Source organism: Tachypleus tridentatus, chromosome 2, assembly GCF_004210375.1.
Source record: "Tachypleus tridentatus isolate NWPU-2018 chromosome 2, ASM421037v1, whole genome shotgun sequence".
Classification (NCBI taxonomy): Eukaryota; Metazoa; Arthropoda; class Merostomata; order Xiphosura; family Limulidae; genus Tachypleus; species Tachypleus tridentatus.
In genome coordinates, this window is record NC_134826.1 from 15,341,725 (window position 1) to 15,367,494 (window position 25,770).

The 25,770-nt window shown below is 31.3% G+C and overlaps 2 protein-coding genes across 2 annotated transcripts in view; one reads left to right on the forward strand and one right to left on the reverse strand.

Moving 5' to 3' along the window:
* Positions 1-4,790, reverse strand: part of LOC143236811 (uncharacterized) — a 62,982-nt gene extending 58,192 nt beyond the window's left edge. The window contains exons 1-5 of the mRNA XM_076475399.1: positions 4,609-4,790; positions 2,782-2,985; positions 1,960-2,076; positions 706-850; positions 193-407 (exon numbers count right to left, since the gene is read on the reverse strand). Of these exons, the coding sequence (XP_076331514.1) occupies positions 193-407; positions 706-850; positions 1,960-2,076; positions 2,782-2,985; positions 4,609-4,662 (735 nt within the window). The 5' untranslated portion in view covers positions 4,663-4,790. The remainder of the gene's footprint in view (positions 1-192; positions 408-705; positions 851-1,959; positions 2,077-2,781; positions 2,986-4,608) is intronic.
* LOC143244010 (basigin-like) overlaps positions 1-25,770 on the forward strand; it is a 428,663-nt gene that overhangs the window by 281,222 nt on the left and 121,671 nt on the right. The window lies entirely within an intron of this gene.

Consider the following 25,770-nt stretch of genomic DNA (forward strand, 5'->3'; position numbering starts at 1 on the left):
TGAATCAATCAGTCAGTGACGAAGCATTTTTATTTGAGATATTGTTTGAAATCAGTGGTCAGCCACTGAGACATACAAATTAATTTTCAAGGCAGTTTATAATAACTAGAGAACATTCTATCTTATTATTCTGTACTAATGAAACGGAAATATGAGTGTGTTCTGTCATGAAAGTGGTTTCTCTTCGCTTACCACTGTGTTACTTGCTCTGGCGTTGGCATGGGTCACCAATAACTGACCATTGAGCCTATTTTCATTCTGAGAATGGGAGAGATGTTGTCTACCGAGAGATACTTGTTGTTTCGTGGCTAGCCCATTAGGCGACCTGTTTTCCAAGGACACGCTGTTTTCTTGCGAATGGTGGTTATAACCTTGAGGGTTTATCTGAGGACCGTCTATCATGTTTCCTGCAACACATACAAACATTTCCAAGTTGTTTTACTATTAATAATAAGAATTGCTTTCCTGAGTCGTAACTTTAGTAATTTGAAAAGACGTCGAATGAAACATGAATAATTTTGATATTTCACATTTCTTGGATATTAAAAATATATTACTCACCAAAATATTATCTTCTCTGATATCTGAGTTGGTTACGTGAGAATCCTGCTAGTTGGAGTTCCGAGCTCAGGTATTTATATTTGCAAGTTTTTATTTCACTGATATTGTTAAAAAACATAAAATCTATAACTGAATTGAACCTACCTGTAGGACTAAAATGGCGGCTAAGAGGTGCAGATGGCGACACCTGTGGCGAAAGTTGCATGGCTTGGTCAGAAGTGTTCGTGTCGTATACTGCTTGGTTAATTGGTACTGCAAGGGATTCGAGTGTCACATTCATCGGCTGATGCTAAAAAATAAAATTATTATTAATTTTATATTAAATCTACTTTATAATGTTAATAATTAGAGTGAGCTCTGAAACATAATATCATTGTATACAAACAGCAACTGTTTAGAGAATTTTGAATACAATAAGATGTTAGATTTCAGTTTGGAATCATTCTGAGTTTTTAACACTGGAAATTTTCGGATTCCACTATAACGTAAAAGTAAAATAATTAAATTATCAACAAAATTATAAATGACAAAATCAAAATTACACTTAAACACAAATGAAGTATTAGTGCATAAGAAAGCCGAAGGAGCTAAGGTTCATGTCTAATTGTACTTTGGATACACTTTAAAAATTTAAGCAATGAGCATTTATTACTGAATACGTTAAGCCTAATAGCTTACAGCAAAAACATAATTCTTGCAACATACGTTAAGTTAATAAACTAAGTTTTTGTGTAGATGTACTTTAGACACTCTCTCACCGAAATGAACAAAAACTCCATTAATTTACCAGTTTTACATTACTAAAAAGTACACGTGTTAGTAATTAATAATAAAACATGCTTTTGTAATTTGTCCTTTCAAAGAAATTACACTATGTAACAAAATTTTTAACTTTTTCTTGTTCCTGGGCAGAAAGTATTATTTCCCAATTGCTTATGCCTAAAGTAAATGGAAAAGACCTATTTATCTCTTCAAACTTTGCTTTTGTCACCTCGGAGCGTATAACAAAAACATGATAGGAGATTATATTTGGGGGCTGATACGTGAAAGTGATTTACATTACAGTCGCAAATCTCGAAAAACTACTCACTTCTAAACATTTTTGTATAACTTTAGTATAAATACAATGTAAATCTTGATTCATACGTTGTTTTATTCAGATATTATGTAAATTGAAATGTACAAGTTTGCCCGTTTTTACGTAGAAAATAGGTTAATTTCTAAATTTCATTATCCAGGTCACAAAAGTAAAGTTTGAAGGGAATAATGGCCATTTTATGTACTTTTACAACATAAGCAATTAAGAAATAACACATACTATCCAGGAACAAAACTTGTGCTACATAGTGTTATCTGAGCCAGGTTTATCTTAAGGAATCAGAATAAAGGTCACCTTACTCTAGTTTCATTTAGAAGTATATTGTGAGGATAAGAATCTTGTGAAGGAAGGAAGAAGTCATTATCTGGACTACTGCATTCATTCATCGTGTTTTTATGTTCCTTTTTAAACACCGCCTGGAGTGAAAACATGCTTATGTTAGAATAAACAATAGCTTCATGTTTTACCTAAAAAAATTAGTTCATATCTCACAGAAAAACATGTTGTCACCTAAAAAAATCAGTTTATACCTCACATAAAAACATGTTGTCACCTAAAAAAATCAGTTTATACCTCACATAAAAACATGTTGTCACCTAAAAAAATCAGTTTATACCTCACATAAAAACATGATGTCACCTATAAAAATCAGTTTATACCTCACATAAAAACATGTTGTCACCTAAAAAAATCAGTTTATACCTCACATAAAAACATGTTGTCACCTAACCTAAACAAATCAGTTTATACGTCACATAAAAACATGGTCACACATGGATAACTACGTACATATTTGACATCTTCACACCTGGATAATAAAAACCTTAAAAAATTATTTTCTTGTATCATAACAGACATCAACTTTATAAGAGTTCCAATATATAATTCAAATCCAACAAAGGAGCTGTTGGTCTATCTAGGCCATCTCGTCCATTATATTAAACTCTGAAATAAAAATAAAACTTCTAAACCAAGTCCTTGTTATTCAAATATGTATGAAACCTTTCCTTGGACTTCCTTAAATTAATAGCATATACCACGTGTGAAGGCAACCTATTCCAAAAACCAAACCACCATGTCATAGAAGTAAAACTGTCTTAGCTAAAGACGACTTCACGTACTTCCATAATGTCGCTGTTGGTTCTGCTTTCGTGGGGTTCGTTGTATTCAGTGTACTTCAACAGTATCTTGTCCATGTCCGTACTTGCGTACTGGAACAGTTTGTTGGTGGTGTTAAAAATGATTAATGCAATCTCGCAGTCGCACAAGACACTCAGTTCGTAAGCCTTTTTCATAAGCCCGAACTTTCGCTTATTAAAAGTTACCTGTTCAAGTGAAAAACGATAAAATAGGCTGGTTAATACTTTGCGTTTATAACGTTAGGTATCGAATTACAACATTAATTAATAGACGAACCAGCTTCTAATTTTATTAAACGTAAACATACTATAAAAATATAATGAAAGTGCACACTCTACTAATATTTTTATATATCATTAACTTAACTACCTCATTACCAGGGAGTAATTATGATAAAACCTCATTTAATTAAATAATATTATTTTGTCTTCTGGAAGTAAGAAGTCAATCACATAAATCATGGATCCATTTCTACTTCGATAAAATTACAAAAGGGAAAGGTTTGAACTCATATTAAATTCAGAAATAAACATTTAGCTTGCTTCATTAAAGAGTTAAAAATATCGTTCTCAGTGATTCTAGTTAAAATAATTAATATTGTTCTTAATTTTCCATAAATATTATAAACTAATTTCGAATTAATTTAATAATACAGATATTATACTGTATTAATGTGCTTGGTTTTTGCAGTTTTTAATTCAAGCTAAGTTTCGTCTGTTAGTCCTGTTGCTAAAGTTTCTGGCAACAGTCCACATCTCCACTTGTATGGCCAGGTGGTTTAGGTACGCGACTCGTAATCTGAGGGCCTCGGGTTCGAACCTCCGTTGCACAAAACATGCTCGCCCTTTCAGCCGTGGGGATATATAATGTTATAGTCAATCACACTATTCGTTGGGAAAAGAGTAGTTCAAGAGTTGGTGGTGGGTGCTAAATATCACCCACTTACACTGCTAAATTAGGGAGAGTTAGCGCAGATAGCCCTCTTGTAGCTTTGCGTGAACTTCAGAAACAAACAAGTTGTTTATATCAATCCTCAGTGCTCACTAACTTACAATGACCACTTAGTGTAAGTAGTAGAGAGAGTAAAAATATGTGCACCAATGTTTGTTATTTTAAGCACAAAGCTACACAATGTGTTATTTGTGCTCTGCCTGTCACGAGTATTGAAATCAAGATTTCAGTGAAGCAAACCCTAAGACTAATCCTGAGCGAGAACATGTATATAAAAATGAACAGCAGTAACCTGCTGACCACCGGTTGCCTCCCTGTGTTCGAAGGTTCAAAGTGGGAGTCAGGGCACAGTTTCTGGGCTGAAAGTGGGGATCGGGGCAAAATACCTGGGCTGAAAAATGACTGCTAAATCGATTTAATTTGGCTTAAAGCAAATATTAAGTCTAGACTTAGATACAGTGTTGTTAGTGGTCCATGGAAATATTTAGACCAGGAAAAACCATCACTAGCAGTGCCTGTGTGCACTTGTCTCCATTGAGATTAAGTTCGCTAAGAAGACAGCGGTGGAACTCGCATTTTCCCTCTCTCAGCTTGGGACAGTGAAATATTTCTAACTAACTGTCATAAAATCTAGCTTTGTACATAAATTTTCAATAAAATAAACGTTTTGAACAAAAAGTTCAAATTGTTGTTCAAAGACTTTCTCACAGAAATATTGGTCTGGAAATATTTACTTTAGAGATATCCGTTACAGGACTATCCCGTAAAATAATGTATAATTAATAAAGCTTTCCTTTAACAACGATTAATGTGTTAATCACAAAAAGTTCAAGTTGTGATTCTGTTTAAATACCCACCTGTCGGTTTCGATCGTCAACAATCTGTGATATTCGAATCTTCTTACGGCCCATTTTAATCGACAAGAGGCTCCTTTTCGAACGTCACTTCCTATTTAAATCCAATGACGTCACTTCCTAGTCAAATCTAATGACTTCACTTCCTTTAAAAGATCAGTGATATTTCTCCTTGGTCTGTTAAATGAACTATAAAGTTTAGACGTGTTACAAGCACACAACATAAATAAACAAATGTGTTAAACATTTTACCACATACAAACTACAAAAGCTATTTCTTAGGAAGATCCAGTATGCTTAAAACTAATATTATATATCAGGACAGGTAAAACCATTTGGTGCCTGTTATGTGAAAGTAGGTTTTCTCGGGGCACTCCCGCTTCCCCCTTACATCCAAATCTCAGGCATTGGATCTTTAGGTCCCAGCCAAGGCAATATTCTTGCCGAGCCCCGATTTGTGCCGATTGAGTTCATGTCTCGTTGGCTTTATGGACTACGGGCTCCGGCCTGGCCTGGCTTCCCTTGTGCCTCCTTTCACTCACCCTCCTTTCTCACCCATCATTTTCATAATACCCCATCTCACTTCATCACCTTAAACAAGTCAAGTCAAATTACAAGAAAACTACCACGGAAAAGTAAATAATCTTCTATGATCGGGGACGAAAAGGAACCACAACGTTCCAAACACCCCTGGTAGGGAGAGAATTCCTCAGACTTTTCTCTCTCTAAACTAAAGCCCTGCCAAGTTTGTTTGTGTTTGTTTGTTTTTTTGTTTTAGAATTTCGCACAAAGCTACTCGAGGGCTATCTGTGCTAGCCGTCCCTAATTTAGGAGTGTAAGACTAGAGGGAAGGCAGCTAGTCATCACCACCCACCGCCAACTCTTGGGCTACTCTTTTACCAACGAATAGTGGAATTGACCGTCACATTATAACGCCCCCATGGCTGAAAGGGCGAGCATGTTTAGTGTGATGGGGATGCGAACCCGCGACCCTCAGATTACGAGTCGCACGCCTTAACACGCTTGGCCATGCCGGGCCTCGTTTGTGTTTAGCAGTTTGTTTATCACGGTGTTTGTTTTTAAATTTCGCGCAAAGCTACTCGAGACCTATCTGCGCTAGCCGTCCATAATTTATCAATGTAAGACAACAGGGAAGGCAGCTAGTCATCACCACTCACCGCCAACTCTTGGGCTACTCTTTTACCATCAAATAGTGGGATTGACCGTCACATTATAGCGCCCCCACGGCTGAAAAGGTGAGCATGTTTGGTGCAACGCGGATGCAAACGCGCGACCCTCAGATTACAAGTCGCACGCCTTAACCCACCTGGCCATGCCGGGCCTTAACACAGTGATTAAAACAAGTTATGTAATATTCAATAGTTATATGAATCATTTGTTTAACACATTCCATGTAATATTCAATAATTAAATATCTATTTCTTTAACACAAGCCATTTAATATTCAATAATTATAGGAACCAGTTTTTTAACACAATCACACACTGTTTAAGAGTAGACTTACATAATATTGTAAGTACATTAAAATAATCATTTTTCTACAATTATTATTAATCTACTAAAACGTGAAGGTACAAATGATATTTAGAGATTTAGAAATATTTAACAAGAGATATATATTATATTATATTATATTATATTATATTATATTATATTATATTATATTATATATATATTATATTATATTATATATATATTATCCTTGGTCATCTCATACTGAAATAACAATTCTTTACCAGATTGAGTAAACGTTGGTTACAAATAAATATATATAACATTACTAAACTGACAGTTCTTTACCGGATGAAGAAGATATTGGTTAACACTTATAGGTAGAACATTAGTAAATTCACATATTTTTACCAGATAAAGTAGATATTGGTTAACAGTGTTATATAGAGCATTACTAAACTGACAGTCCTTCACTGGATATAGTAGATATGGGTTAACTCTTATATATAGAACATTACCAAACTGACAGTTCTTTACCACATACAGGAGATGCTGGATGACACAATATATAGAACATTAATAAACTGACAGTCCTTCACTGAATATAGTAGATGTCCTTCACTGGATATAGTAGACATGGGTTAACTCTTATATATAGAATATTACTAAACTGACAGTACTTTATAGGACGTAGTAACTGTTATTTTACATTTTCTATATAAATAATTACTCCACTGAAAGTTCTCTATCGAATATAGAAGCTGTTGGTCAGCACTTTTTATATACAATGTTACTAGACTGGCAGTTCTTTACGGGATACAGTAAATGTTTCATCACACTTGTATGCACAATATTACTAAATTGTCATTTTGTATGAGATAGAGTAACACTGGTTAACACTATTATATAGAACAATACTAAATTATCAGTTCATTATGAAATAGAGTAACACTGGTTAACACTATTATATAGAACAATACTAAATTATCAGTTCTTTATGAAATAGAGTAACACTGGTTAACACTATTATATAGAACAATACTAAATTATCAGTTCATTATGAAATAGAGTAACACTGGTTAACACTATTATATAGAACAATACTAAATTATCAGTTCTTCATGAAATAGAGTAACACTGGTTAACACTATTATATAGAACAATACTAAATTATCACTTCATTATGAAATAGAGTAACACTGGTTAACACTATTATATAGAACAATACTAAATTATCAGTTCTTTATGAAATAGAGTAACACTGGTTAACACTATTATATAGAACAATACTAAATTATCAGTTGATTATGAAATAGAGTAACACTGGTTAACACTATTATATAGAACAATACTAAATTATCAGTTCTTTATGAAATAGAGTAACACTGGTTAACACTATTATATAGAACAATACTAAATTATCAGTTCTTTATGAAATAGAGTAACACTGGTTAACATTATTATATAAAACAATACTAAATTATCAGTTCTTTACCAGATAAAGTAGATACTGTCTAACGCTTATATACTGAATATTAGAAACTGATAGTTCTATCCCGAATATAGTAGATATTGGTAACACTTTTTACATACAATATTACTGCATTGTTAGTTCTCTATTGAATATAATAGCTGTTGGTTAACACTTTCTATGAACAATATTGCCAGACTAACAGTTCTTCACCGGATGAAGTATATGTTGGTTAACATTAATATATAGAACATTAATAAATACGTATTTCGTGTCTTATGGTGGATGTTGTTAGTATAAACTTCATCCAAGTTTATGTATTATCAGTCTTATGGTGGCTGTTGTTAGTATAAACTTCGTCCAAGTTTATGTATTATCAGTCTTATGGTGGCTGTTGTTAGTATAAACTTCATCAAGTTTATGTATTATCAGTCTTATGGTGGCTGTTGTTAGTATAAACTTCATCCAAGTTTATGTATTATCAGTCTATTGTGGTTGTTGTTAGTATAAACTTCATCCAAGTTTATGTATTATCAGTCTATTGTGGCTGTTGTTAGTATAAACTTCATCCAAGTTTATGTATTATCAGTCTTATGGTGGCTGTTGTTAGTATAAACTTCATCCAAGTTTATGTATTATCAGTGTTATGGTGGCTGTTGTTAGTATAAACTTCATCCACGTTTATGTATTATCAGTCTATTGTGGCTGTTGTTAGTATAAACTTCATCCAAGTTTATGTATTATCAGTCTATTGTGACTGTTGTTAGTATAAACTTCGTCCAAGTTTATGTATTATCAGTCTTATGGTGGCTGTTGTTAGTATAAACTTCATCAAGTTTATGTATTATCAGTCTTATGGTGGCTGTTGTTAGTATAAACTTCATCCAAGTTTATGTATTATCAGTGTTATGGTGGCTGTTGTTAGTATAAACTTCATCCACGTTTATGTATTATCAGTCTATTGTGGCTGTTGTTGGTATAAACTTCATCCAAGTTTATGTATTATCAGTCTATTGTGACTGTTGTTAGTATAAACTTCGTCCAAGTTTATGTATTATCAGTCTTATGGTGGCTGTTGTTAGTATAAACTTCATCAAGTTTATGTATTATCAGTCTTATGGTGGCTGTTGTTAGTATAAACTTCATCCAAGTTTATGTATTATCAGTCTTATGGTGGCTATTGTTAGTATAAACTTCATCCACGTTTATGTATTATCAGTCTATTGTGGCTGTTGTTAGTATAAACTTCATCCAAGTTTATGTATTATCAGTCTATTGTGGCTGTTGTTAGTATAAACTTCATCCCAGTTTATGTATTATCAGTCTATTGTGGCTTTTGTTAGTATAAACTTCGTCCAAGTTTATGTATTATCAGTCTTATGGTGGATGTTGTTAGTATAAACTTCGTCCAAGTTTATGTATTATCAGTCTTATGGTGGCTGTTGTTAGTATAAACTTCATCCAAGTTTATGTATTATCAGTCTTATGGTCGCTGTTGTTAGTATAAACTCCATCCAAGTTTATGTATTATCAGACTTTGTGGCTGTTGTTAGTATAAACTTTATCCAAGTTTATGTATTATCAGTCTATTGTGGCTGTTGTTAGTATAAACTTCATCCAAGTTTATGTATTATCAGTCTATGGTGGCTGTTGTTAGTATAAACTTCATCCAAGTTTATGTATTATCAGTCTATTGTGGCTGTTGTTAGTATAAACTTCATCCAAGTTTATGTATTATCAGTCTATTGTGGCTGTTGTTAGTATAAACTTCATCCAAGTTTATGTATTATCAGTCTATTGTGGCTGTTGTTAGTATAAACTTCATCCAAGTTTATGTATTATCAGTCTAGTTTGTGGCTGTTGTTAGTATAAACTTCATCCAAGTTTATGTATTATCAGTCTATTGTGGCTGTTGTTAGTATAAACTTCATCCAAGTTTATGTATTATCAGTCTATTGTGGCTGTTGTTAGTATAAACTTCATCCAAGTTTATGTATTATCAGTCTATTGTGGCTGTTGTTAGTATAAACTTCATCCAAGTTTATGTATTATCAGTCTATTGTGGCTGTTGTTAGTATAAACTTCATCCAAGTTTATGTATTATCAGTCTTATTGTGGTTGTTGTTAGTATAAACTTCATCCAAGTTTATGTATTATCAGTTATGGTGGCTGTTGTATAAACTTCATCCAAGTTTATGTATTATCAGTTTTATGGTGGCTGTTGTTAGTATAAACTTCATCCAAGTTTATGTATTATCAGTCTTATGGTGGCTGTTGTTAGTATAAACTTCATCCAAGTTTATGTATTATCAGTCTATTGTGGCTGTTGTTAGTATAAACTTCATCCAAGTTTATGTATTATCAGTCTATGGTGGCTGTTGTTAGTATAAACTTCATCCAAATTTATGTATTATCAGTCTATTGGTGGCTGTTGTTAGTATAAACTTCATCCAAGTTTATGTATTATCAGTCTATTGTGGTTGTTGTTAGTATAAACTTCATCCAAGTTTATGTATTATCAGTCTTGTGTTGTTGTTAGTATAAACTTCATCCAAGTTTATGTATTATCAGTCTATTGTGGTTGTTGTTAGTATAAACTTCATCCAAGTTTATGTATTATCAGTCTATTGTGGCTGTTGTTAGTATAAACTTCATCCAAGTTTATGTATTATCAGTCTATTGTGGTTGTTGTTAGTATAAACTTCATCCAAGTTTATGTATTATCAGTCTATTGTGGTTGTTGTTAGTATAAACTTCATCCAAGTTTATGTATTATCAGTCTATTGTGGTTGTTGTTAGTATAAACTTCATCCAAGTTTATGTATTATCAGTCTATTGTGGCTGTTGTTAGTATAAACTTCATCCAAGTTTATGTATTATCAGTCTATTGTGGTTGTTGTTAGTATAAACTTCATCCAAGTTTATGTATTATCAGTCTATTGTGGTTGTTGTTAGTATAAACTTCATCCAAGTTTATGTATTATCAGTCTATTGTGGCTGTTGTTAGTATAAACTTCATCCAAGTTTATGTATTATCAGTCTATTGTGGTTGTTGTTAGTATAAACTTCATCCAAGTTTATGTATTATCAGTCTATGTGGCTGTTGTTAGTATAAACTTCATCCAAGTTTATGTATTATCAGTCTATTGTGGCTGTTGTTAGTATAAACTTCATCCAAGTTTATGTATTATCAGTCTATTGTGGCTGTTGTTAGTATAAACTTCATCCAAGTTTATGTATAAACTTCATCCAAGTTTATGTATTATCAGTCTATTGTGGTTGTTGTTAGTATAAACTTCATCCAAGTTTATGTATTATCAGTCTATTGTGGTTGTTGTTAGTATAAACTTCATCCAAGTTTATGTATTATCAGTCTATTGTGGCTGTTGTTAGTATAAACTTCATCCAAGTTTATGTATTATCAGTCTTATGGTGTGGCTGTTGTTAGTATAAACTTCATCCAAGTTTATGTATTATCAGTCTATTGTGGTGTTAGTATAAACTTCATCCAAGTTTATGTATTATGTTGCTGTTAGTATAAACTTCATCCAAGTTTATGTATTATCAGTCTATTGTGGTTGTTGTTAGTATAAACTTCATCCAAGTTTATGTATTATCAGTCTATTGTGGCTGTTGTTAGTATAAACTTCATCCAAGTTTATGTATTATCAGTCTATTGTGGTTGTTGTTAGTATAAACTTCATCCAAGTTTATGTATTATCAGTCTATTGTGGTTGTTGTTAGTATAAACTTCATCCAAGTTTATGTATTATCAGTCTATTGTGGTTGTTGTTAGTATAAACTTCATCCAAGTTTATGTATTATCAGTCTATTGTGGTTGTTGTTAGTATAAACTTCATCCAAATTTATGTATTATCAGTCTATTGTGGTTGTTGTTAGTATAAACTTCATCCAAGTTTATGTATTATCAGTCTATTGTGGCTGTTGTTAGTATAAACTTCATCCAAGTTTATGTATTATCAGTCTATTGTGGTTGTTGTTAGTATAAACTTCATCCAAATTTATGTATTATCAGTCTATTGTGGCTGTTGTTAGTATAAACTTCATCCAAGTTTATGTATTATCAGTCTATTGTTGTTAGTATAAACTTCATCCAAGTTTATGTATTATCAGTCTATTTGGCTGTTGTTGGTATAAACTTCATCCAAGTTTATGTATTATCAGTCTATTGTGGCTGTTGTTAGTATAAACTTCATCCAAGTTTATGTATTATCAGTCTATTGTGGCTGTTGTTAGTATAAACTTCATCCAAGTTTATGTATTATCAGTCTATTGTGGCTGTTGTTAGTATAAACTTCATCCAAGTTTATGTATTATCAGTCTATTGTGGCTGTTGTTAGTATAAACTTCATCCAAGTTTATGTATTATCAGTCTATTGTGGTTGTTGTTAGTATAAACTTCATCCAAGTTTATGTATTATCAGTCTATTGTGGCTGTTGTTAGTATAAACTTCATCCAAGTTTATGTATTATCAGTCTATGGTGGCTGTTGTTAGTATAAACTTCATCCAAATTTATGTATTATCAGTTTATGGTGGCTGTTGTTAGTATAAATTCATCCAAGTCTATTATCAGTGGCTGTTGTTAGTATAAACTTCATCCAAGTTTATGTATTATCAGTCTATAGTGGCTGTTGTTAGTATAAACTTCATGTTTATGTTAGTATAAACTTCATCCAAGTTTATGTATTATCAGTCTATTGTGGCTGTTGTTAGTATAAACTTCATCCAAGTTTATGTATTATCAGTCTATTGTGGTTGTTGTTAGTATAAACTTCATCCAAGTTTATGTATTATCAGTCTATTGTGGTTGTTGTTAGTATAAACTTCATCCAAGTTTATGTATTATCAGTCTTATGGTGGCTGTTGTTAGTATAAACTTCATCCAAGTTTATGTATTATCAGTCTATTGTGGTTGTTGTTAGTATAAACTTCATCCAAGTTTATGTATTATCAGTCTATTGTGGTTGTTGTTAGTATAAACTTCATCCAAGTTTATGTATTATCAGTCTATTGTGGCTGTTGTTAGTATAAACTTCATCCAAGTTTATGTATTATCAGTCTATTGTGGCTGTTGTTAGTATAAACTTCATCCAAGTTTATGTATTATCAGTCTATTGTGGTTGTTGTTAGTATAAACTTCATCCAAGTTTATGTATTATCAGTCTTATGGTGGCTGTTGTTAGTATAAACTTCATCCAAGTTTATGTATTATCAGTCTATTGTGGCTGTTGTTAGTATAAACTTCATCCAAGTTTATGTATTATCAGTCTATTGTGGCTGTTGTTAGTATAAACTTCATCCAAGTTTATGTATTATCAGTCTATTGTGGCTGTTGTTAGTATAAACTTCATCCAAGTTTATGTATTATCAGTCTATTGTGGCTGTTGTTAGTATAAACTTCATCCAAGTTTATGTATTATCAGTCTATTGTGGCTGTTGTTAGTATAAACTTCATCCAAGTTTATGTATTATCAGTCTATTATTGTGGCTGTTGTTAGTATAAACTTCATCCAAGTTTATGTATTATCAGTCTATTGTGGTTGTTGTTAGTATAAACTTCATCCAAGTTTATGTATTATCAGTCTATTGTGGCTGTTGTTAGTATAAACTTCATCCAAGTTTATGTATTATCAGTCTATTGTGGCTGTTGTTAGTATAAACTTCATCCAAGTTTATGTATTATCAGTCTATTGTGGCTGTTGTTAGTATAAACTTCATCCAAGTTTATGTATTATCAGTCTATTGTGGTTGTTGTTAGTATAAACTTCATCCAAATTTATGTATTATCAGTCTATTGTGGTTGTTGTTAGTATAAACTTCATCCAAGTTTATGTATTATCAGTCTATTGTGGCTGTTGTTAGTATAAACTTCATCCAAGTTTATGTATTATCAGTCTATTGTGGCTGTTGTTAGTATAAACTTCATCCAAGTTTATGTATTATCAGTCTATTGTGGCTGTTGTTAGTATAAACTTCATCCAAGTTTATGTATTATCAGTCTATTGTGGCTGTTGTTAGTATAAACTTCATCCAAGTTTATGTATTATCAGTCTATTGTGGTTGTTGTTAGTATAAACTTCATCCAAGTTTATGTATTATCAGTATTATTGTGGTATGTTGTTAGTATAAACTTCATCCATTGTGGTTTATGTACTTCATCCAAGTTTATGTATTGTCAGTCTATTGTGGTTGTTGTTAGTATAAACTTCATCCAAGTTTATGTATTATCAGTCTATTGTGGTTGTTGTTATATAAACTTCATCCAAGTTTATGTATTATCAGTCTATTGTGGCTGTTGTTAGTATAAACTTCATCCAAGTTTATGTATTATCAGTCTATTGTGGCTGTTGTTAGTATAAACTTCATCCAAGTTTATGTATTATCAGTCTATTGTGGTTGTTGTTAGTATAAACTTCATCCAAGTTTATGTATTATCAGTCTATTGTGGCTGTTGTTAGTATAAACTTCATCCAAGTTTATGTATTATCAGTCTATGGTGGCTGTTGTTAGTATAAACTTCATCCAAATTTATGTATTATCAGTTTATGGTGGCTGTTGTTAGTATAAACTTCATCCAAGTTTATGTATTATCAGTCTATTGTGGTTGTTGTTAGTATAAACTTCATCCAAGTTTATGTATTATCAGTCTATTGTGGCTGTTGTTAGTATAAACTTCATCCAAGTTTATGTATTATCAGTCTATTGTGGTTGTTGTTAGTATAAACTTCATCCAAGTTTATGTATTATCAGTCTATTGTGGTTGTTGTTAGTATAAACTTCATCCAAGTTTATGTATTATCAGTCTATTGTGGTTGTTGTTAGTATAAACTTCATCCAAGTTTATGTATTATCAGTCTATTGTGGTTGTTGTTAGTATAAACTTCATCCAAGTTTATGTATTATCAGTCTATTGTGGTTGTTGTTAGTATAAACTTCATCCAAGTTTATGTATTATCAGTCTATTGTGGCTGTTGTTAGTATAAACTTCATCCAAGTTTATGTATTATCAGTCTTGTTGTTAGTATAAACTTGTTGTTATGTATTATAAACTTCATCCAAGTTTATGTATTATCAGTCTATTGTGTTTGTTAGTATAAACTTCATCCAAGTTTATGTATTATCAGTCTTATATAAACTTGTTGTTAGTATAAACTTCATCCAAGTTTATGTATTATCAGTCTATTGTGGTTGTTGTTAGTATAAACTTCATCCAAGTTTATGTATTATCAGTCTATTGTGGGCTGTTGTTAGTATAAACTTCATCCAAGTTTATGTATTATCAGTCTATTGTGGCTGTTGTTAGTATAAACTTCATCCAAGTTTATGTATTATCAGTCTATTGTGGCTGTTGTTAGTATAAACTTCATCCAAGTTTATGTATTATCAGTCTATTGTGGTTGTTGTTAGTATAAACTTCATCCAAGTTTATGTATTATCAGTCTATTGTGGTTGTTGTTAGTATAAACTTCATCCAAGTTTATGTATTATCAGTCTATTGTGGCTGTTGTTAGTATAAACTTCATCCAAGTTTATGTATTATCAGTCTATTGTGGTTGTTGTTAGTATAAACTTCATCCAAGTTTATGTATTATCAGTCTATTGTGGTTGTTGTTAAAGTATAAACTTCATCCAAGTTTATGTATTATCAGTCTAGTTTTGTGGCTGTTGTTAGTATAAACTTCATCCAAGTTTATGTATTATCAGTCTATTGTGGCTGTTGTTAGTATAAACTTCATCCAAGTTTATGTATTATCAGTCTATTGTGGTTGTTGTTAGTATAAACTTCATCCAAGTTTATGTATTATCAGTCTATTGTGGTTGTTGTTAGTATAAACTTCATCCAAGTTTATGTATTATCAGTCTATTGTGGTTGTTGTTAGTATAAACTTCATCCAAGTTTATGTATTATCAGTCTATTGTGGTTGTTGTTAGTATAAACTTCATCCAAGTTTATGTATTATCAGTCTATTGTGGTTGTTGTTAGTATAAACTTCATCCAAGTTTATGTATTATCAGTCTATTGTGGCTGTTGTTAGTATAAACTTCATCCAAGTTTATGTATTATCAGTCTATTGTGGCTGTTGTTAGTATAAACTTCATCCAAGTTTATGTATTATCAGTCTATTGTGGCTGTTGTTAGTATAAACTTCATCCAAGTTTATGTATTATCAGTCTATTGTGGCTGTTGTTAGTATAAACTTCATCCAAGTTTATGTATTATCAGTCTTATGGTGGCTGTTGTTAGTATAAACTTCATCCCAGTTTATGTATTATCAGTCTATTGTGGCTGTTGTTAGTATAAACTTCATCCAAGTTTATGTATTATCAGTCTATTGTGGTTGTTGTTAGTATAAACTTCATCCAAGTTTATGTATTATCAGTCTATTGTGGTTGTTGTTAGTATAAACTTCATCCAAGTTTATGTATTATCAGTCTATTGTGGCTGTTGTTAGTATAAACTTCATCCAAGTTTATGTATTATCAGTCTATTGTGGCTGTTGTTAGTATAAACTTCATCCAAGTTTATGTATTATCAGTCTATTGTGGCTGTTGTTAGTATAAACTTCATCCAAGTTTATGTATTATCAGTCTATTGTGGCTGTTGTTAGTATAAACTTCATCCAAGTTTATGTATTATCAGTCTATTGTGGCTGTTGTTAGTATAAACTTCATCCAAGTTTATGTATTATCAGTCTATTATGGTGGCTGTTGTTAGTATAAACTTCATCCAAGTTTATGTATTATCAGTCTATTGTGGTTTTGTTGTTATGGTGGTTGTTGTTAGTATAAACTTCATCCAAGTTTATGTATTATCAGTCTATTGTGGTTGTTGTTAGTATAAACTTCATCCAAGTTTATGTATTATCAGTCTATTGTGGCTGTTGTTAGTATAAACTTCATCCAAGTTTATGTATTATCAGTCTATAAACTTCATCCAAGTGTATTATCAGTCTATTGTTGTTGTTAGTATAAACTTCATCCAAGTTTATGTATTATCAGTCTATTGTGGCTGTTGTTAGTATAAACTTCATCCAAGTTTATGTATTATCAGTCTATTGTGGCTGTTGTTAGTATAAACTTCATCCAAGTTTATGTATTATCAGTCTATTGTGGTTGTTGTTAGTATAAACTTCATCCAAGTTTATGTATTATCAGTTATGGTGGCTATTGTTGTTAGTATAAACTTCATCCAAGTTTATGTATTATCAGTCTATTGTGGCTGTTGTTAGTATAAACTTCATCCAAGTTTATGTATTATCAGTCTATTGTGGCTGTTGTTAGTATAAACTTCATCCAAGTATTTATGTATTATCAGTCATATTGTGGTTTATGTATTATCAGTCTATTGTGTTGTTAGTATAAACTTCATCCAAGTTTATGTATTATCAGTCTATTGTGGTTGTTGTTAGTATAAACTTCATCCAAGTTTATGTATTATCAGTCTATTGTGGCTGTTGTTAGTATAAACTTCATCCAAGTTTATGTATTATCAGTCTATTGTGGTTGTTGTTAGTATAAACTTCATCCAAGTTTATGTATTATCAGTCTATTGTGGTTGTTGTTAGTATAAACTTCATCCAAGTTTATGTATTATCAGTCTATTGTGGTTGTTGTTAGTATAAACTTCATCCAAGTTTATGTATTATCAGTCTATTGTGGTTGTTGTTAGTATAAACTTCATCCAAATTTATGTATTATCAGTCTATGGTGGCTGTTGTTAGTATAAACTTCATCCAAGTTTATGTATTATCAGTCTATTGTGGTTGTTGTTAGTATAAACTTCATCCAAGTTTATGTATTATCAGTCTATTGTGGTTGTTGTTAGTATAAACTTCATCCAAGTTTATGTATTATCAGTCTATTGTGGCTGTTGTTAGTATAAACTTCATCCAAGTTTATGTATTATCAGTCTATTGTGGTTGTTGTTAGTATAAACTTCATCCAAGTTTATGTATTATCAGTCTATTGTGGTTGTTGTTAGTATAAACTTCATCCAAGTTTATGTATTATCAGTCTATTGTGGTTGTTGTTAGTATAAACTTCATCCAAGTTTATGTATTATCAGTCTATTGTGGTTGTTGTTAGTATAAACTTCATCCAAGTTTATGTATTATCAGTCTTATTGTGGTTGTTGTTAGTATAAACTTCATCCAAGTTTATGTATTATCAGTCTATTGTGGCTGTTGTTAGTATAAACTTCATCCAAGTTTATGTATTATCAGTCTATTGTTGTAGGTATAAACTTCATCCAAGTTTATGTATTATCAGTCTATGTGGCTGTTGTTAGTATAAACTTCATGTTTATGTATTATCAGTCTATTGTGGTTGTTGTTAGTATAAACTTCATCCAAGTTTATGTATTATCAGTCTATTGTGGTTGTTGTTAGTATAAACTTCATCCAAATTTATGTATTATCAGTCTATTGTGGCTGTTGTTAGTATAAACTTCATCCAAGTTTATGTATTATCAGTCTATTGTGGTTGTTGTTAGTATAAACTTCATCCAAGTTTATGTATTATCAGTCTATTGTGGTTGTTGTTAGTATAAACTTCATCCAAGTTTATGTATTATCAGTCTATTGTGGTTGTTGTTAGTATAAACTTCATCCAAGTTTATGTATTATCAGTCTATTGTGGTTGTTGTTAGTATAAACTTCATCCAAGTTTATGTATTATCAGTCTATTGTGGCTGTTGTTAGTATAAACTTCATCCAAGTTTATGTATTATCAGTCTATTGTGGCTGTTGTTAGTATAAACTTCATCCAAGTTTATGTATTATCAGTCTATTGTGGTTGTTGTTAGTATAAACTTCATCCAAGTTTATGTATTATCAGTCTATTGTGGCTGTTGTTAGTATAAACTTCATCCAAGTTTATGTATTATCAGTCTATTGTGGCTGTTGTTAGTATAAACTTCATCCAAGTTTATGTATTATCAGTCTATTGTGGTTGTTGTTAGTATAAACTTCATCCAAGTTTATGTATTATCAGTCTATTGTGGTTGTTGTTAGTATAAACTTCATCCAAGTTTATGTATTATCAGTCTATTGTGGCTGTTGTTAGTATAAACTTCATCCAAGTTTATGTATTATCAGTCTATTGTGGCTGTTGTTAGTATAAACTTCATCCAAGTTTATGTATTATCAGTCTATTGTGGTTGTTGTTAGTATAAACTTCATCCAAGTTTATGTATTATCAGTCTATTGTGGTTGTTGTTAGTATAAACTTCATCCAAGTTTATGTATTATCAGTCTATTGTGGCTGTTGTTAGTATAAACTTCATCCAAGTTTATGTATTATCAGTCTATTGTGGCTGTTGTTAGTATAAACTTCATCCAAGTTTATGTATTATCAGTCTATTGTGGCTGTTGTTAGTATAAACTTCATCCAAGTTTATGTATTATCAGTCTATTGTGGTTGTTGTTAGTATAAACTTCATCCAAGTTTATGTATTATATCAGTCTATTGTTTATGGTCTATTGTGTTGTTAGTATAAACTTCATCCAAGTTTATGTATTATCAGTCTATTGTGGTTGTTGTTAGTATAAACTTCATCCAAGTTTATGTATTATCAGTCTATTGTGGCTGTTGTTAGTATAAACTTCATCCAAGTTTATGTATTATCAGTCTATTGTGGTTGTTGTTAGTATAAACTTCATCCAAGTTTATGTATTATCAGTCTATTGTGGCTGTTGTTAGTATAAACTTCATCCAAGTTTATGTATTATCAGTCTATTGTGGCTGTTGTTAGTATAAACTTCATCCAAGTTTATGTATTATCAGTCTATTGTGGTTGTTGTTAGTATAAACTTCATCCAAGTTTATGTATTATCAGTCTATTGTGGCTGTTGTTAGTATAAACTTCATCCAAGTTTATGTATTATCAGTCTATTGTGGCTGTTGTTAGTATAAACTTCATCCAAGTTTATGTATTATCAGTCTATTGTGGCTGTTGTTAGTATAAACTTCATCCAAGTTTATGTATTATCAGTCTATGGTGGCTGTTGTTAGTATAAACTTCATCCAAGTTTATGTATTATCAGTCTATTGTGGTTGTTGTTAGTATAAACTTCATCCAAGTTTATGTATTATCAGTCTATTGTGGCTGTTGTTAGTATAAACTTCATCCAAGTTTATGTATTATCAGTCTATGGTGGCTGTTGTTAGTATAAACTTCATCCAAGTTTATGTATTATCAGTCTATTGTGGTTGTTGTTAGTATAAACTTCATCCAAATTTATGTATTATCAGTCTATTGTGGTTGTTGTTAGTATAAACTTCATCCAAGTTTATGTATTATCAGTCTATTGTGGTTGTTGTTAGTATAAACTTCATCCAAGTTTATGTATTATCAGTCTATGGTTGTTGTTAGTATAAACTTCATCCAAGTTTATGTATTATCAGTCTATTGTGGTTGTTGTTAGTATAAACTTCATCCAAGTTTATGTATTATCAGTCTATTGTGGTTGTTGTTAGTATAAACTTCATCCAAGTTTATGTATTATCAGTCTATTGTGGTTGTTGTTAGTATAAACTTCATCCAAGTTTATGTATTATCAGTCTATTGTGGTTGTTGTTAGTATAAACTTCATCCAAGTTTATGTATTATCAGTCTATTGTGGTTGTTGTTAGTATAAACTTCATCCAAGTTTATGTATTATCAGTCTATTGTGGTTGTTGTTAGTATAAACTTCATCCAAGTTTATGTATTATCAGTCTATTGTGGTTGTTGTTAGTATAAACTTCATCCAAGTTTATGTATTATCAGTCTATTGTGGTTGTTGTTAGTATAAACTTCATCCAAGTTTATGTATTATCAGTCTATTGTGGTTGTTGTTAGTATAAACTTCATCCAAGTTTATGTATTATCAGTCTATTGTGGTTGTTGTTAGTATAAACTTCATCCAAGTTTATGTATTATCAGTCTATTGTGGTTGTTGTTAGTATAAACTTCATCCAAGTTTATGTATTATCAGTCTATTGTGGCTGTTGTTAGTATAAACTTCATCCAAGTTTATGTATTATCAGTCTATTGTGGTTGTTGTTAGTATAAACTTCATCCAAGTTTATGTATTATCAGTCTATTGTGGTTGTTGTTAGTATAAACTTCATCCAAGTTTATGTATTATCAGTCTAAATCATCCAAGTGGTCTATTGTGGTTGTTAGTATAAACTTCATCCAAGTTTATGTATTATCAGTCTATTGTGGTTGTTGTTAGTATAAACTTCATCCAAGTTTATGTATTATCAGTCTATTGTGGCTGTTGTTAGTATAAACTTCATCCAAGTTTATGTATTATCAGTCTTATGGTGGCTGTTGTTAGTATAAACTTCATCCAAGTTTATGTATTATCAGTCTATTGTGGCTGTTGTTAGTATAAACTTCATCCAAGTTTATGTATTATCAGTCTATTGTGGCTGTTGTTAGTATAAACTTCATCCAAGTTTATGTATTATCAGTCTATTGTGGCTGTTGTTAGTATAAACTTCATCCAAGTTTATGTATTATCAGTCTATTGTGGTTGTTGTTAGTATAAACTTCATCCAAGTTTATGTATTATCAGTCTATTGTGGCTGTTGTTAGTATAAACTTCATCCAAGTTTATGTATTATCAGTCTATTGTGGCTGTTGTTAGTATAAACTTCATCCAAGTTTATGTATTATCAGTCTATTGTGGCTGTTGTTAGTATAAACGTCATCCAAGTTTATGTATTATCAGTCTTATAGTGGCTGTTGTTAGTATAAACTTCATCCAAGTTTATGTATTATCAGTCTATGGTGGCTGTTGTTAGTATAAACTTCATCCAAATTTATGTATTATCAGTTTATGGTGGCTGTTGTTAGTATAAACTTCATCCAAGTTTATGTATTATCAGTCTATTGTGGTTGTTGTTAGTATAAACTTCATCCAAGTTTATGTATTATCAGTCTATTGTGGCTGTTGTTAGTATAAACTTCATCCAAGTTTATGTATTATCAGTCTATTGTGGCTGTTGTTAGTATAAACTTCATCCAAGTTTATGTATTATCAGTCTATTGTGGTTGTTGTTAGTATAAACTTCATCCAAGTTTATGTATTATCAGTCTATTGTGGCTGTTGTTAGTATAAACTTCATCCAAGTTTATGTATTATCAGTCTATTGTGGTTGTTGTTAGTATAAACTTCATCCAAGTTTATGTATTATCAGTCTATTGTGGTTGTTGTTAGTATAAACTTCATCCAAGTTTATGTATTATCAGTCTATTGTGCTGTTGTTAGTATAAACTTCATCCAAGTTTATGTATTATCAGTCTATTGTGGTTGTTGTTAGTATAAACTTCATCCAAGTTTATGTATTATCAGTCTATTGTGGCTGTTGTTAGTATAAACTTCATCCAAGTTTATGTATTATCAGTCTATTGTGGCTGTTGTTAGTATAAACTTCATCCAAGTTTATGTATTATCAGTCTATTGTGGTTGTTGTTAGTATAAACTTCATCCAAGTTTATGTATTATCAGTCTATTGTGGCTGTTGTTAGTATAAACTTCATCCAAGTTTATGTATTATCAGTCTATTGTGGCTGTTGTTAGTATAAACTTCATCCAAGTTTATGTATTATCAGTCTATTGTGGCTGTTGTTAGTATAAACTTCATCCAAGTTTATGTATTATCAGTCTATGGTGGCTGTTGTTAGTATAAACTTCATCCAAGTTTATGTATTATCAGTCTATTGTGGCTGTTGTTAGTATAAACTTCATCCAAGTTTATGTATTATCAGTCTATTGTGGCTGTTGTTAGTATAAACTTCATCCAAGTTTATGTATTATCAGTCTATGGTGGCTGTTGGTGGTTTATGTTGTTAGTATAAACTTCATCCAAGTTTATGTATTATCAGTCTATTGTGGTTGTTGTTAGTATAAACTTCATCCAAGTTTATGTATTATCAGTCTATTGTGGCTGTTGTTAGTATAAACTTCATCCAAGTTTATGTATTATCAGTTATCAGTCAGTCTATTGTGGTTGTTTGTTAGTATAAACTTATCCAAGTTTATGTATTATCAGTCTATTGTGGCTGTTGTTAGTATAAACTTCATCCAAGTTTATGTATTATCAGTCTATGGTGGTTGTTGTTAGTATAAACTTCATCCCAGTTTATGTATTATCAGTCTATTGTGGTTGTTGTTAGTATAAACTTCATCCAAGTTTATGTATTATCAGTCTATTGTGGTTGTTGTTAGTATAAACTTCATCCAAATTTATGTATTATCAGTCTATTGTGGTTGTTGTTATTGTGGTTGTTGTATAAACTTCATCCAAGTTTATGTATTATCAGTCTATTGTGGTTGTTGTTAGTATAAACTTCATCCAAGTTTATGTATTATCAGTCTATTGTGGTTGTTGTTAGTATAAACTTCATCCAAGTTTATGTATTATCAGTCTATTGTGGCTGTTGTTAGTATAAACTTCATCCAAGTTTATGTATTATCAGTCTATTGTGGTTGTTGTTAGTATAAACTTCATCCAAATTTATGTATTATCAGTCTATTGTGGTTGTTGTTAGTATAAACTTCATCCAAGTTTATGTATTATCAGTCTATTGTGGCTGTTGTTAGTATAAACTTCATCCAAGTTTATGTATTATCAGTCTATTGTGGCTGTTGTTAGTATAAACTTCATCCAAGTTTATGTATTATCAGTCTATTGTGGCTGTTGTTAGTATAAACTTCATCCAAGTTTATGTATTATCAGTCTATTGTGGCTGTTGTTAGTATAAACTTCATCCAAGTTTATGTATTATCAGTCTATGGTGGCTGTTGTTAGTATAAACTTCATCCAAGTTTATGTATTATCAGTCTATTGTGGCTGTTGTTAGTATAAACTTCATCCAAGTTTATGTATTATCAGTCTTATGGTGGCTGTTGTTAGTATAAACTTCATCCAAGTTTATGTATTATCAGTCTTATGGTTGTTGTTAGTATAAACTTCATCCAAGTTTATGTATTATCAGTCTATTGTGGTTGTTGTTAGTATAAACTTCATCCAAGTTTATGTATTATCAGTCTTATGGTGGCTGTTGTTAGTATAAACTTCATCCCAGTTTATGTATTATCAGTCTATTGTGGTTGTTGTTAGTATAAACTTCATCCAAGTTTATGTATTATCAGTCTATTGTGGTTGTTGTTAGTATAAACTTCATCCAAGTTTATGTATTATCAGTCTATTGTGGTTGTTGTTAGTATAAACTTCATCCAAGTTTATGTATTATCAGTCTATTGTGGTTGTTGTTAGTATAAACTTCATCCTTCTATTGTGGTTGTTGTTAGTATAAACTTCAAGTTTATGTATTATCAGTCTATTGTGGTTGTTGTTAGTATAAACTTCATCCAAGTTTATGTATTATCAGTCTATTGTGGTTGTTGTTAGTATAAACTTCATCCAAGTTTATGTATTATCAGTCTATTGTGGTTGTTGTTAGTATAAACTTCATCCAAGTTTATGTATTATCAGTCTATTGTGGTTGTTGTTAGTATAAACTTCATCCAAGTTTATGTATTATCAGTCTATTGTGGTTGTTGTTAGTATAAACTTCATCCAAGTTTATGTATTATCAGTCTATTGTGGTTGTTGTTAGTATAAACTTCATCCAAGTTTATGTATTATCAGTCTATTGTGGTTGTTGTTAGTATAAACTTCATCCAAGTTTATGTATTATCAGTCTATTGTGGCTGTTGTTAGTATAAACTTCATCCAAGTTTATGTATTATCAGTCTATTGTGGCTGTTGTTAGTATAAACTTCATCCAAGTTTATGTATTATCAGTCTATTGTGGCTGTTGTTAGTATAAACTTCATCCAAGTTTATGTATTATCAGTCTATTGTGGCTGTTGTTAGTATAAACTTCATCCAAGTTTATGTATTATCAGTCTATTGTGGCTGTTGTTAGTATAAACTTCATCCAAGTTTATGTATTATCAGTCTATTGTGGCTGTTGTTAGTATAAACTTCATCCAAGTTTATGTATTATCAGTCTATTGTCTGTTGTTAGTATAAACTTCATCCAAGTTTATGTATTATCAGTCTTATGGTGGCTGTTGTTAGTATAAACTTCATCCAAGTTTATGTATTATCAGTCTATTGTGGCTGTTGTTAGTATAAACTTCATCCAAGTTTATGTATTATCAGTCTTATGGTGGCTGTTGTTAGTATAAACTTCATCCAAGTTTATGTATTATCAGTCTATTGTGGCTGTTGTTAGTATAAACTTCATCCAAGTTTATGTATTATCAGTCTATTGTGGCTGTTGTTAGTATAAACTTTCATCCAACTTCATTTATGTATTATCAGTCTATTGTGGCTGTTGTTAGTATGAACTTCATCCAAGTTTATGTATTATCAGTTTATTGTGGCTGTTGTTAGTATAAACTTCATCCAAGTTCATGTATTATCAATCTTATGGTGGCTGTTGTTAATATAAATTTCAGCTGAGTTTATGTATTATTGCAATAGTGGTTTCCATTTTCTTTTCATTGTGTTCTTACATGAAAAGGATGAGCACACTTTCTGAGATATATTGAGATGTTTGTGTACCCTGCCCCCACACTGCGAGTGTAGTGTTACAAGGAATTGCCTGGTTTGAAGTAATGACGTGGCGCCATCTATGAATGTAGTTAACTAACGAAAAATATAATATGCTCAACCACAGCAATAATAGATGCGGAGGGGCTTGTGAACCCTCCAGCAACATCCCTTTTTTTTTAAACTATAATCTCACAAAGTTGGGTTTAGATTGGCCCAGGAAAGTTGCGGTAGTTAGATAACAGACAAACAAACATACATGTTTTTGTTTTTTGCTCTAACTAGTTGTTAGTTGATATTCAACGGTGAGAGGGGAAATTGATAACCTTATTTTGTCTATTGCGACTGAGGTTATGTAGTAACTTTCCACGTTAACTTGAGATGAGTGCTATAAAAGTTGCTGTGTGTACCCACTTAGAGTAAATGTCACTATTCTATTAGGAAGTTTCGAGAAAGGCTACGTTCTCGGAGAGTAATTGGGTTTAACTTTGTTCACTGGATCGAAGCAACCAAATAAAAACGAAAAGTTTAGACTTTCATAATGATACGCCACTTATTCTAAACATGAGAGAAATTCTGGGTGACAAGCAACATGAAAGCTATGGCGCGTGAAGAATTGGAATCAAGGAAGTGTGGATG